Source organism: Callorhinchus milii, unplaced genomic scaffold (assembly GCF_018977255.1).
Source record: "Callorhinchus milii isolate IMCB2004 unplaced genomic scaffold, IMCB_Cmil_1.0 Scaffold4, whole genome shotgun sequence".
NCBI classification, from domain to species: domain Eukaryota; kingdom Metazoa; phylum Chordata; class Chondrichthyes; order Chimaeriformes; family Callorhinchidae; genus Callorhinchus; species Callorhinchus milii.
In genome coordinates, this window is record NW_024704745.1 from 40,812,967 (window position 1) to 40,828,399 (window position 15,433).

The 15,433-nt window shown below is 40.1% G+C and overlaps 1 protein-coding gene across 2 annotated transcripts in view; it reads left to right on the forward strand.

Annotated features, from left to right (window-relative positions):
• Window positions 1–15,433, forward strand: part of LOC103185525 (cullin-4A) — a 32,860-nt gene that overhangs the window by 2,585 nt on the left and 14,842 nt on the right. For both annotated transcript variants that reach the window (XM_007904078.2, XM_007904077.2), the window contains exons 2-5: window positions 11,124–11,239; window positions 12,458–12,561; window positions 13,922–13,991; window positions 14,144–14,217. In XM_007904078.2, the coding sequence (XP_007902269.2) occupies window positions 11,124–11,239; window positions 12,458–12,561; window positions 13,922–13,991; window positions 14,144–14,217 (364 nt within the window). The remainder of the gene's footprint in view (window positions 1–11,123; window positions 11,240–12,457; window positions 12,562–13,921; window positions 13,992–14,143; window positions 14,218–15,433) is intronic.

Genomic DNA, 15,433 nt, shown 5'->3' on the forward strand with positions numbered 1-15,433 from the left:
AATTAGCAAGAAGCATCAATGTGCTGTTTAATTAGAGGAAAACATTCTCCATATTTTTGAACTCTCTTTTAGGTGTCATTTTGGCTTTGATATTAATACATTCACTTCCTGGTCAAAGAGTTATGGGTTCATGCTGCACATCAGGATGCTGAAACTCCAGGACAGTGTTGGAGCTGCTATCTTCAGAGGAGACATTAAAGATGCAGATCCCAATCTGTCTGTTCAATTAGATGTTCTACACTTCCAAAAAGAAAAGGGACCAGCATTCTGATCAACAGCTATCAAGAGAAAGTTGATTTTTCACCTCATCGCTCTCTGTGCCACCATGGTTTGCAAAAATGGCTGCCACATTTGTCTGGAAACATAGTCTGTACACTTTTGACAGTAATTATTGCAAAGCACTTTGAGATGTTTCAACATGATGAAGCGCAATGAAAATACAAGTTATTTCTTTTCCTGGAATTTTAGCATCCTGATGATGTTCCAGTCTATGCTGCTGTGCACATTGGGATATATAATCCCAAAAGACATTTAAATGATTCCACCTGTGAAAATTTAACTTGAAAGTAATGGTGGGTTGTACATCAATTAAATCATTTAAGTTTTTTTTGCACTATACTCAATACATTGTATTAAATTAAAAAAACACTATCTGTAAATCTTGGTTGAAACTTAGTTTTTTAAACCAAACAAAATGCCTATATGTAACTTGTTGCCAGTTGAGTGAATTTCCTTAGAGTTTTGTAAAAACAAATTACTGGATCTTTAATGGCAATTGTTCTCACTGAAACTGGAGAAAATGATAGTTGTGATATTATAATTAATTTTCACTAAAGAACAATATAAAAATGTGGCAATAATAATGGTTAATTGCCCGTTTCCTGTTGTATTTGAAGAATTGTATCTGGAAAATCGTCTACATTTTTCAAACTTCTAATTAAAATGCAGTTATTCTTTTTGTAAGTATCTTCCCTTTAGAACTCAATACGTTATGCTCTAGCCAACACAAAGGCAACTAATCGCTCTCTACGAGATATGCAAGAGTAGTTTCCAATTGATTGATTTTGTTGTTTTTAGCAGTCTAAAAGTGCCTCGCCTTTGCTGAGTATCTTGCACAGATTTTACAATGTGACAAATTTCCTATTGTTTGTTGCACGGTTCCTTGAAATGCACGTTGCATTTTGCTGCTTCTGAAGTAACCTCTTTTATAACTTCATTTACAATAATCTAGACCAGGGTGGTCCAGCCTTTTGGCTGCCGAGGGCTGTATGCCCTGTTTGAGAAACGTGTGCAGGCCATGTAATCAATATTTTTGTGTTTCCTTTCAAGAAACATAACATTTACGCAGTGCCTTTTTCACGTCAGAAGGATGTCTCAAAGTGCTCGATATTTCTGGCTGGGCACCTGAGCTGGGGGTGAGAGGTGAAACATGTGGGATGGGAGGGGAAAAGATGACCGAAAGAATTAGGTCTTGATGTGCCTTGAAAGAAGGGAGGGAGTCAGAGGTAATCCGGAATGGAGCTCCGGAGAGTGGGGGCAAAATGGCAGTGGTGAGGCAGATGGGTTGCGGGGGGACATGAAGCTGCTGTTTGCTGGGCAATCGGGATGGCCAGGTCAGGATTAATATTAACTAATCCTTGCATTTGATATAGCGCTTTTCACGTCGGGAGGACGTCCCAAAGCGCTTCACAGAACACACTGTAAAGTGAATTGACTGTATATTCGTGGGCGGACGCGGCAGCCAATTGCGCACAGCAATGTCCCACAAACAGTGGTGGATTGAGAATGACCAATTTATTATTGGTTTTGGAGGGATTATTATTAGGCTCTGTGTGGAGTAAGGAAACTTGCCCAAGGTTTCGCCCTGCCTGGAATTGAACTCAGGTCTCTCGCTTGCAAAGCGAGTGCTCTAACCACTGAACTACAGGACTCCACAAATGTCGCAAAAGTAGGTGGCGAGGGGGAATGAAGGACGTAGAGGAGTTTCTCACTGAGGAAAGAGGGATTTGTTTTGTGAGGAAACTGCATGGCATGTCACTCGGTGTCTGTCCTTAGGCCCACCTCGGCGGCCGAGAGAGGCTCCGATTGTCTGTCCTGATAGTGAACCATGGAACACTGCCCTCACCTCCTCTCTGCTCTCCCTCACTCTTTGTGTGTGCGTCTCTCTCTAGCGTGCACCCTCTTTCGCGCACACTCTCTCCCTCTCAATTACTCTCTCGCATACAGTCTCTCACACACTCTCTCTCTGTCACCTGACACACTCGCTCTTTGCCTCTCTCTTTCTCAATTACTCATCTCCCTCTTCTACACACACTCTCCCCGCTCACATTGTCTCCCTTTGTCTCAATCGGTTGACGGCTCACTGTCTTGTCGCAGTTATAGGATCACTGCAATTGCCATCAACACTCGAAGAGGGGTGGGAGCAGACAGCTTTCCCACTCCTGATGGTTATCTAGTGACTCCTGATGGAAACTGCCCATGTTTGGATGACTGGTGAGGACAGGGTTTGACTTGGATATCCAAAAACGGCATAGCTTCCCAACACAAGCAATATAGTCTCCTTTGTACTGATCATATCATAAGTCAGAAGAGATGAAAAAATGAGAGTGAAAAAAATAATTTTGTAATTCATAATATTTAAAGCAAAGAAATTACTATAAATGAAGCTTTTTGGAGTGAAATTCTTTATTAATTCTGGCCAGGGATCCATTGTGAACATAAGTTCACATGGATGCGTCGTGAGATTTCCTATTATTTCTTTGGAATTATATTCGGTCAGTTATAAAACTTGAAAAATTAGTTCCACAATATTAGACATTATCATGCAAATATCATTTCAGTTTGGGAATGAAGCCTAGGAAGTGTGATATTGCTGAACCAGACAGGTCTGCAGTATTCCAGGGTACTGCTGATGACAGCACAGCGACAGGACCTGGAAGGGCAAACCAGTTACTGGGGGCAGGGAGTCATTCCACTCAACTCCTGTTAACCCTGACAGCCAAAGCTCTAGTGGGTAGGATAGTCCTATCTGGACAAGCAGAGGGATAGCTTGCTAGACAACGATATCAATGGCAAGCTATGCTGTTTTAGCTGGTTAGACTCCAGCAGTACCCTACGCACACTCTGGGGTCCCGAAGCCTTGGCTCTTGCCAACATGCACCTAATACTTTTCGGAATTTGTTAAGCAGGATGCGTTCCTTAGGGAGAGAGTGCGCATTCCATTCCAACAATCTATCTCTGGGATTTCCATGTACAGGTGGTATTCATAGAACTCAGTTTGGTTTGGATATTCTTAAGCATGGCGATGGGTTTCCGTATATATCAGACACCTGGCTGACCAAAAAAAAAATCTTGAATCATTTTGTAGTTACCAGCATTCACATTGTACAGTGATAATTTTTGGAGATTGCGTGAGATTTCAAAGATGATGCGGACCCTAGCGTACCAGTAACTAAGATGTCAGTTAAACCGTTGCCCGTATGTCCTGTGAAGGTAATATTGAAAACCGTTGCTGTCACAAGTGTGAAGGAATTTGTGCTGGCTGTACTATAAGGATAATAGACCGTGCTATGTAGCTGATATGTTTGCATATATGCAATTGTTCAAGTGATCATGGTGTATTTGGCAGGTTTGATCCTCACATTGTAGGAGGTAATTAACACTTGTATGCTTAACTTCAAGATGTAGTCATTAACAGTCATCAAGGTGTGGTCAAAAATATTGGAATGCATATAATGTGTAATAACAATCACTTCTTTATTTTGTGGAGTTTTGTGCCCTAATATGACTTACAATTTCATATCTGGGTCACAGCAGGAACGTTGCTCTATCTTTCCAGTTTAGGTGCTCATTGATGTACTCTGCACTTGCAGCATTTTCCACATAGATCTCTGTGGTGGTGATGTGGGGGGAAGGCAGGAGACAAGTGGTGACAAAGAGGGTTATCTTTCATTCTAAAGCAGAAAAGATGCCTCACTTTTCACAGATTTCTTATTTGCTTGTGGCTTCTCTTATTCTAGAAACATGGCATGGATGAGATTGAATTTTGGCAATTCCAACACTGATTGGATTGCTCTTGCTTTGAAAGAAAGTGGTTAACATAGCATCAGATCATAAGCAAAAATGAAGCTGGATGATGATTTGAGGAGGTTATTTGTCTGCCCGTTCAGATGAACATTAAAGATCCCATGGCACTATATGAAAAGAGAAGGGATTTTCTCCTGGTGTCCTGGCCAATAATCCCCCAAATAAAATTGGTCACTCACTTCACTGATATTTGTGGGACGTGGATGGATGTGTGCAAATGCAGTTTGTGGGACAAAAGTATTATTATTATTATCCTCTGGAGTACCTGAGTGGCACAACGGCCATATCCTGTCTGTATTCAGTGTACTTCCTGGTTTGTTCAACACCTAAATGGCCATTATCTTATAGATGCATTCCGATATAGAAAATTGTGGGGAAAGATAGATTTGTCACAGTACAATAATCATGTGTTAAGAAGCAGCCACTGATTATTCTTGTGAGATTGCTTGTAGTTGTAGCTCTCAGTTGTGGCTCTCTCTCATCTCCCTCTCCCACACACACACACACACTCCCTCTCCTCGCTCACACTCTCTCTCTTTGTCTCAATCATTTGCGCGGCTCACTATCTTGTTGCAGTTATAGGATCACTGCAATTGCCATCAACACTCTCGAGAGAGGAAGAGGAGTGGGAGCTTGGAGTTTCACCCTCCCTTCAGGTTGTCCCTGGTCTATCCACTTCACCTCTGGCATATTGCAATTCTTCTTGATTATCACACTCTCCCACTTGCCTAAGTAATTTTCTGTCAGCCTGTTCACCTTGCACAGTGCTTCCTATTCTTTTGCCTTCTGGCTGAATCATTTATCAGATTCTTACCAGGTTAATTAATTGCTTTTGCCTCTTGCTCTCTTAATATGATGACCAGTTTACTTTACACAAGTATTTTTGTACCCGTGCTACTTACGAGGCTTCAACAAAACAAATAGCATCTTTGTTTAATTTTAAATTAAAGATGCACTTTCATTTAGTGGGAAGGCTCTGTCTTTCGCTGGTGTTGAAAATAACTAAAGCTGCAATTAGAAATGTACAGAATAATTGAACATTCTGAATTTGTAGTATTTACTCAATAGCTAAAATATTACTTTGTGTTGTGTGTTTTTGATTTTATTTCTGTAGGAATGATTCTGTTAGTTAATTGTTATAAAAATACAGAATAACAAAAGTCCATTTGACTCCAAAAAATGCACTTTTAAATGAACCAAATTCGAAATGCAGCATTCTTATCTCCATGATTACCTCAGATGCAGAACGAGAAAAGGCCATTAAAGAAATAACTGTGCTTTCTTAAATGGCCCATTTGTAATCTATGTTGCTTTGACCCTGTCTCGCAAAGGAGGTGAACAGCTACAGACAAAGACCTCCAAATTCTCTCATCAGATTGCCTGCCTCCCCCTGGCCCAAGATACCAATGGCAGCACCACAGACCACATCACTTGCACTCCACAAAACATATCTTCAATTAGCTACAGTATAGGAACCCACAGTGTTTCATAGATGACTTTATGTTTTATGGCTGCAATTAGGAGGTGGTGGATCTTTTAAGCTTTAGCCTTCATTGAAGTTTGTTAATGTTGCACTGAAGTCATTTAGTTGTGTGATCACAAGTTCTATATTAGAGCACTCGCCTCGTAAGCAAGGACCTGGGTTTGATTCCTGAGTAGAGCGAAACCTTAGGCAAGTTTCCTTACTTACCTAATCTACACGCCTGTGTTTACCTAGCAGTAAGTAGGAACGTGGTTGTTAGTCGATTGGAGCATCACTTTTCTGGAGGTAATAATCCCTTCAAAAATGTTTTTTTNAAACAATAATAATTTTATCAATCAATCCACAACTGTTTGTGGGACACTGCTGAGCGCATTTGGCTACCGCGTTTCATCCACAAAATATACAGTCAATTCACTTTACAGTATATTCTATGAAGCGCTTTGAGACGTCTCAAAGATGTAATAAAGCGCCATATCAAATGCAAGGATCATTATTATTATTACTTCCTGCTTTGTTCAACATTTACATCTGACTGGCAATTATCTTATAGATACATTCCAATATCGACAATTGTGGGGAAAGATAGATTTGTCACAGTACAATAATCATCTGGGACAGTGTACCTGTTGGAAATTTATACTCTTGGATTTCTGCAGTTGGATTATTTTACCACATTCTTCTGAGTAACGACCTTCATTCACCAGTAGGTGTGAGTACTTTTGATAGCGAACAATATTAAATTTCTTGAATTCCCTAGGCATGTGGAGGGGTAACCTTGTTGATTATGTGTTCAATTTCAATTGGGGGAAAGAAAATTGCATATTGTTTTTATCAATGTTCACATTTGTGAAAAAAAGTGACTCCATACAAAGGTTCGAATCAGTCAACAGCTTTGGAAGGGTTTTGTTACTGATAAGATACTGGCCGCTATTGAAACGCTTGTCCTAGTACAGCATGTGAAAATTATTATGACCTGGATGTTCATGTTGTACAAGAAGTGTAGAAGCTTAAGATAAGGAAGAGTAGGAAATGGGGAAGGGCTTCCACTGGAGTGAGATCCTTGTGTTTCAGCAAAAGACCCCTCTTCCCCTTCCTATACCCCATTCAGAGTGCTGACTAACCATATACAGTATCTGTTTGCCAATTATAGGTTAGATTGTTATTGAGGTGTTATTTAGCCTAAGGCTTGGGTGAAGATTCATGGTAAATATTTCTGCTAGCTGGAAGATGCCATGATTTCCATTCTTTTTCTTATCATTACCCACCATTACCATCACCAATGACGTGCAATTATAAAGTGGTTTTCACATCACATAAAAAAAAGTTCTCAAAGTGTTTAATGATTATGGGGTGAAAGGACAATTGACGATGTTGAAATAAAAGATTAATTGGAGTTGCAAGTGAGTTTCAGAGGGCAAGAGAGTAGGTATTGAAATCACAACTACCACCAATTGTAGGAAGTAAAGGACAAGCAATCAACACAAATCAGATGGAGTGCAGGAGAGTAAGGTTGGAGATAATTTATAATCTTTTAATTTCATTTATTGCCTAGATAGATAGTAGAAAAGAATGAGACTGGACAGGGATTTGAAGGTTAGGAAGGCCCAGGATCTTTAAGTTGATCCACTGATGAACTGGAAAGTAATGGAGCATGGAACGAATAAAAATGATGCGGGGGAAGAGGATATAAGATGGAGAATTTTGGATGAGTTAGGGCTTGTGGTAGATGGAGCGAGGGAGGCAGATGAAATGAAAAATGAGAGAACTCAACCACTGGGGCGACAATCGCATGAATGAGGAATATGTAGTGTTAGCAATAGACCAGTTGTGGGGTTTGAAGCACAACAGCAAAATTACATTTGTATAGCGCCTTTCATATCGGGAGGACGTCCCAAGGCACTGGACAATCAGCATTTCGGACCCGAGGTGAGGGTCGATATCAGGGAGGGTGACCAAAGGCACGGTTGAAGAGGAACGTCTTGAGGGAGATAAGGGAGGGGAATAGGTGGAGGGACTGCGGGATGGAGTTCCAGAGGGTGGGGGCAGAGAGGCAGAAGGCCCGCCCGCCAATGGTGGAGCGGGCAAGATGGGAGATGGAGCCTGCTGAGCAGAGGTAGGGGGTTGGTAGGGGGTTAGGAGGTTGCAGAGGTAGGGGAAGCAAGTGCTATGGAGGGCTTTGAAAGTGAGGGCCAGGATCTTGAACTGTATCCTCTGTGTGTTTGGAAGCCAGTGGAGTCGGGCGAGGATGGGGGTGATAGGGTCGTGGAACCTGATGCAGGAGAGGACATGAGTTGCAGAGTTCTGGATGATTTGCACTCTATGGAGGGAGGAGTTGGGGAGGTTGACAAGCAGGGAGTTTGAGTAGTCGAGCCTGGATGTTATGAATGTGTGCATGAGGGTCTCAGCGGCTTGTGGTGTGAGACAGTGGGGTAGTCGGGCGATGTTGCGGAGGTGGGGAAAAGTGAAGCGGGTCATGGCACGGATGTGGGGTATGAAGCACAGTTGAAGGTCGAACAGGATGCCGAGGTTCCATATTGGCTCCATGAGATGTAGAGTGCAAGCATGGAGGGAAATGCTGTCAGCACCCGAGGTATGGAGGGAGCCAAGCAGGAGGGCCTCGGTCTTGTTGACATTCAACTGCAGGAAGTTAGCTCTCATCCAGGACTTTTTGTGAGGAGAGCAGTGGTCCTGGAATCGAGGGTGGAGGCAGAGAGGTAGAGTTAGGTGTCATTCGCACGCATGTGGAAGTTGACCCCAAGTCTGCAGATGATGTCACCAAAGGGGAGCATATAGATATTGAAAAGAAGAGGGCCAAGGAAGGAGCTCTGAGGGACGCCACGCATGACAGTGCGGGAGCTGGAGGAGAAGCCGTTAGTGGCAACAAAGTGGGAGAGATAGGATTCGAATCAGGCATGGGCAGGTCCGCGAAGATTGAGCTGAGCTGAGAGGCAGTGTAGGAGGATAGAGTGGTCGACAGTGTCGAAGGCAGTGGAGAGGTCGAGGAGGACAAGGAGGCAGAGAGAGCCCTGGTCGCAGATGTTCAGAATGTCATTAGTGACTTTGACCAGGACTATCTCCGTTCTGTGGGCAGCATGGAAACCCGATTGGAGAGGTTCAGAGAGGGAATGGCAGGAGAGGAAAGAGCGAAGCTGCGACGCGATGATTCCTTCCAGGACCTTGGAGAGGAATGGGAGGTTGGAGATGGGGCGACAGCTGCAGAGTAGGGATAGGTCAAGGGAAGGTTCTTTGAGAGTGGGGGTTGTGACAGCTGTTTTTAGGAGGAGGGAACAGTGCCAGTGGATAAGAAGAGGTTGATAATATTGGTTAATGAGGTAAGGGGCCAGGAGGTGAAGCTGGGAGGTGAGGAAAGGGGTGGGGATGGGGTCGAGGGAGCAGGTGATGGGCTTCATTTTTGATGGAGGTGAGTGTCGAGCAGAAACCAATATTGAAGACTGGCTGAGGCTGAGTGAAGAGTTAGAATCAGTAAGGATTCAAATGGGTCAAAACTGGAGGCAAGATAGTGCCAATGAAAAACACATAGGCTGGCTTCAATTTCTTAACTTTTATCTGAAGAAATGGCTTATCCACAACTTAATGTCTAATGGGTAGTCCTTCAGTAAAGCAGCACAATTTCATCAGCAACAAAATTTGGCTGGAAAAAATGTTTCAGATGATGACGTAAGTGGCCTGATCAGATAGGCGGATGTCCTTCAAGCACCCAAACCACTCCTGTTTTTGAAGGTGTAGGCAAAATATACTCATTCCCTGTACAAGAAACAGCTCAGGACTTCTGAGAAGCAGCTGGATGCCTAGGATAGGAGATTAATTCACAAGGACCACTCTGATATATATGGCATATCTTACCAAGCACTCATATTTATGTACAAGCAGTTCACCTGGAGCTGTTTGACAATGTACCAACTTCAAAGGTAGATAAAAAGAATCCGGTCTGGGATTGTGGTGAAATTGCCGTTTATTCTGTAATGGATATTTTAGAGACATAATCACTTATGAGTATAAATTCACATTTGCAGTCTTGACTTACAGAATAGATTCAAATACAGATGATGGTCTACTCCATTAAAACAATAAAAATATTCCTTTGTCATTCCCGATTCAATCAAAGCTGACCAATTCAGTTTGGAGGAGGAAAAAGATGTGGTTAAATTTAAGACCTAAAACACAACTTGATTGATGGAACAAGCTGGAACAAACTGAATGTGACAGCATGTTTATTTCTACATTTTTATCTCCTAAAATAATATATTGCATTGCATTTATTATGTCATCAAAATATCTCAAAGCTCTTAACAGGATTTTACTGTACAGTGTAGTGACTATTTGTCGCTGAATGCGGCAGCTAATTTGTGTAGGACAATGTCCCACAGACAGCAATGAAGTGAGTAATTAATGTCATCTGGAGGATTGTTGGTCAGGACACTTGGAGAAACCCTTCTTTTGAAATACGATAAAACTCGCATTAGTCATATCAATCGGGACCATAATATTAAATATGACTTGCACAAAGTATGAGGTTACAGCCAAACTCGCATAAGTCATCACATATGACTTAGGCAAAGTTATGTGTAAATCAAGATTTTATCCGACTAACACATAACAAATACAGTAAACAATTACAAGGTCCTTGTCACTAACCTGGGTTGCATTGTACTTGTATTGCCTGATGCCATGATGACAGGCCAAAACCTTGTTTTCCGCATTTGTTTCAATGGAGTACACTGTACTGTACTACGTGTGCAGTACCTCATCACTGGTGAGAGCGCATGTGGTGACGGGTCAAGACTTTGTTTCCCGCAGATGTTTCAATCAGAACACTGCTCGTGCATAGTTCAATACACCTGGTAAGTCCAATAATGCTGTTACGAGTTGGGAGATAATTTGCATAGGATTTAGGATTCTTTGGAACCAAAATAACTCTGCAATTTAGCTGTTTATCCGACTTATAAAATACAACAAGTACAAAGAAGTCTACACATTTTTTCGGGAGGATACTGAATGCGACTCGGGTGCACGTACGACTTAGGTGATTATATGATTTATAAAGAGACAACTTGTGCAAGTTTTGCTGTACTGTCATGGGATCTTAACACCCACCTAAATAGATATTTTTGTCATCTAACCTGATATAACTTGATGTTTCTGTCAAATATCTTCCATTCTTCTCAATTATTTTTGTTTCAGAAACAACTATAGAATCATAGTATTAAAAAGAATCCCTACATTTGATATAGTGCTTTTTACATCAGAATAATGTCTAAAAATGCTTCAGAGAATATATTGTAAAGGGTACTGACTTTGAACCCAACAGCCAACTTGAGCACAGCAAAGTTCTGCAAACAACTTTTATAGTGTGATGTTAAATGCAACTGAACCATGAGGTCTAAGCAATAATCATGTAGGTGATACGTGATTGGTACATGATTAGAAATTGCAAGCATTGAACCTGTAATTTCAGATTATAAAATCCAAGCAAATAAGAACCACAGTTATTAGTTGAAGCAAAAGGTGTTTACTACTATTCTTCTCTCAACAGATAAACCTAAATTGCCTGACAACTACACTCAAGATACTTGGCAGAAACTCCATGAAGCAGTTGGAGCCATTCAAAGAAGCACATCTATTAAATACAATCTGGAAGAGCTTTATCAGGTAACGGGGCACAAAAGCAGAATTTTGAAAAATGAAGCTAAAATAACGAGGGGAATTGGCATGTGCTCTTAGATTCTGTGCAGCATCATTCTATGTAAAATCCCTCCCTATTTAATTGCTTACACTGAGTCTGCAAATCAGAGTTATTTATGCATAAAAGTAATAAAGCACCAGTGCAAGATTCTCCCATATTAGGATCTACTATGCAATATTGTGAAAACCATTTGTATTTTACGAGTTTTAAATGCATATGTGTTATCAGGGTTTTGTAATTGTATTTGTATGGAGGAACTGACAGTGCACTTAATTATATAATTAATCAATGATAGGATACAGTCATCCTTTACATTGGCTGATGCATAGTAAAGGACATCTGTAATACCGTTCGTACATGGGTTTCCATACATGGCATAAAACAAAATGCAGAATAGATCCCTTCATCTCATTTTAAATTCTTGTCGGTTGTACCAAAATTCTTCACTCCCAACTCTTTCTAGATGATTTAGAAAGATAAGTGCTCTGAGATGCTACCTGCATAAAGGACTCCATATCAGTGCAAGTTGTTGTTGATTTGGCTGAGGCTTTTTGGCTTGAGGTTTTCCAAAAGCAGCAGTTTAACACTATTTGGAGAGTTGAGGCTGCTTTGTGAATTACAGTTAGTACAGGACTTCTCCTTTATACGCATGTTTCCGTTGGAAAACATTTCAACCATTCAGGCGGAATGTCGCTCTTCAGAAAGGGATTGAGCACTCCATTGCTTGCAGCTGCTAGGGCTGAAAACAGCCCTAAATATTTTTAGTAAAATTAGGGTAGAGAGCCTTATGTCTGCACTAATTAGGATTGCACCTGTTATAGGTATGGAAACTACTGATATCAAATTTGTGTATGCATCTATCTTTCCCTCTCTCTTACTTTGGGTGTAGTCGGGTGTGTGTGTGTTTAAAGCTCATGTTCCTTCAATTTTCATTCATTTGAATATATTGAATAAATGTTGTTACTGCTTGTTCTTCCTCCCCCAGAGGTCAGCTGTTCATTTCACTGAACACTAAGTCTAGTCTAATTAAATTGTCATTCATTGATTTAATTCACTATTAATTTGCCTGCTGGTGGTTGCATTTTTTTTGTAATTGAAGGGGGGGCATGAAAATTGGGATTTGTCAAACATTGGCTTATATAAATTCCTATAATGCCCTTTTTGTGTTTTCTTTAAATACCCAGGCTGTTGAAAATCTGTGTTCCTATAAAGTGTCACCAACACTGTACAAACAACTGAGACAAGCCTGTGAAGATCACGTGAAGGCACAGATTCATCAATTCAGAGAATATCCTTTTTTCACCATTCTGTCCATCCTAAGGCAGGGATGACCAACTTGCGACATAATGTGGGCTGCAGGCTGACCATCCCTGCTCTAGGCTATGTAAGATATGCTCTGCAGTAAGCTTTGTTTCATTGAAAGTATTATTGAATTCTTAATAACCCTTACAATATTCAGTAGGTCTTCATTAAAACCTAATGTTGCAGTTTTAAAACGTTATTTTTAAAGGAAAAGTACAAATTGTGGTGAATCAGTAGCAAAATATGTCACAAGAAACCTGCTCAACAGGAAGTTCTACTTATATACACGATTATTTGTGGGACACTGCTGTGCACAATTGGCTGCTGCATTTCACCCACAAAACTTACAGTCAATTCACTTTACAATATATTCTGTAAAGCACTTTCAGACATCTCAACAAAGTGATAATGTGCTATATCAATTTCAAGGATTATTGATATTGTTCTGTTCTATTACATATTTATATCTTTCTGAAAAGAGAAATCTGGATATTTAATCATCTTTGTCAGTCCCTTCCTCCCTTATAAATGTTTGATTATAACTAAGAAGCAGTTTGATAGCAGATATTTTGTCCAGAACCCCCTCCCCACACCCAAAGTGGCATAATATTATTGAGCTAAATTATGCTATGCGTGGATAGTTGCAGAGATTCCATTCCCATTGAAAATGATGGGAGGATTTGACTCCATTCTGCCTTTTGACGGTAGTTAACAATGTACTGGAGTGCTCCCGAGCTCTACATCCAACGATATTACACCATTTGACTTTTTATCCAACTGGTTATGAAAGCATTCGTTAAATTACCCAAATTAGTTCATCTGTATATCAGTGCAAGACTATAAAAAGCAATTCAGCAAAATGTAGGGAAGTTTTGTATGTTGTATTGTATAAACCGAATTTTACTATTGTATCAATGCAGTTGATAAAAGTTTGTTTTACAAAACTGTCAGGAGTATAGAACAAGGTGAGATAACAATAGACTGTGTTAGGGTGTGGCAAACATTTTCCTTTTGCCACCAATTATACAGGGTGGTTAAGAAGTCTTGTTTTTAGCTCCACTATTATCTAAAAAAAATCATAATTTCTTTAAGACTTATTAGACACTGTAATGGTATCACAACTTGTTGGTCACCTTGGAGATGATGGTGATGTTGACTGCAAAATGAAATGCTTAAAGATAACTGTCCCTTGCTTTTTTTTCACAGCTGAAGAATTGACACCCACTATTTTTTTCCTCTTTATCTGTCAAATTTTAGAATTAATGCATTGAGATAAATCCAAAATATTTGTTTGCATGCTAAAAAGGCAACGCATGGATTTTATTGCTCCTTAACATTATTTCCAAGGATTCCCTGGATAGTGTTCTCTTTCTGAAGAAGATTAACAAATGTTGGCTGGATCACTGTAGGCAAATGGTAGGTTGGTACTGTTTTAGTATAGCTTCTTTTTATAGTTTTGTTTGATTAGGAAAGGCTTACCCATCTTTATTGCTAAGGTAATAAAATAACCTTTCCTTAATTGCTGCATAATAATGACTTTTAGTTTTAATTTTCTCACAAATTTACAGATTATGATTAGGAGCATTTTCTTATTTCTGGACCGAACGTACGTTCTGCAGAGTTCAATGCTTCCATCTATCTGGTGAGTGATGAACTGTGGGCAGTTAGTCATTTTGTTACTTTTGCATTTTAAGGAACATATACACTTTGGGTAACACCGGACTACTGCAGCGAATTAGCTTATGAATCCATTCATGACTGTATCTGACTCAGCTGCATTACATTTTCTCCCCACCCACCCTTTCCCCCAAAACTGACGTAGCAGCTCATCTGAGAAATCACCAAGTGCCTTGTATTTTAGAAAGCAGTTCTGCAGGAAAAACATATTTAAATCATATTTATTAATCTTCCTTTGTATATTGTAAAATTATTTTTGCAATTTACTATTCTTAAAATATTAAAATCTGAATGGCCATGTCATGGTTTCCTGCTGAAACTGTAGTGATTTGTTAGTGTCAGCGCATATTTTAATTCAGTCGTATGATATACTGATCTCGTGGCAAGCAACAGTTGATACTCTTCAGGAGATTGTCAGCTTCATTGCCATAATAACATTTCTTCAGAATATGTATGTTTACTGATCCATGGGGTGGGGGGAGGGGCAAGATTTGAGAGATTACAGTGAAACTCACAAGTCATATCTGCATAAATCGAACAATCGCCTCAGTCCCCATTCAGTTTCCTATCAAAACCGCTTAGATTTCTTTGCACTACTCATATTAATCATCTTTAACTCGTAACGCCGCTCCCCTATCCTTCATTACTCTCACATTTGCCGTCTACATTGAATTAGAGGAAACATAGTCTTGATCCGTTGACATGGTAATTTCCCATGGTTCAATGCGATTCCAATGCTTGACGCTAAGTGTGCATGCATGCGGCAACAGGTCAAAACCCATTGAATCGTGGGAAATGTAGTCTTGACCCATCACCACATGTTCACTTACTGGCCGGATTGAATTAAGCATGAATTACGTAGATTATTGATTAAATTGGATTTTCTCCGACTTGTACAGTTTGCCTACAACTCAGTCTTCTCGTAAGTCATATTAAATATTATGGTCCTGACTGTTACAAATTATGTGAGTTATACTGTATAAGATTGATCTTTTGAACTTAAACTGAAATCTTTAACTCTTTGAAGTTGAACTCCTTTAGACGACAAAATGAAATGTATTGTAACACAATATTGTGCGGCCAGTAAATGAGCATTTAACATTGGATTTTATCTGAATATGTTTTATTGATGTACGTTATTGATTGAATAGTAAACATTTTATTTAACTGGTACTGCAGGG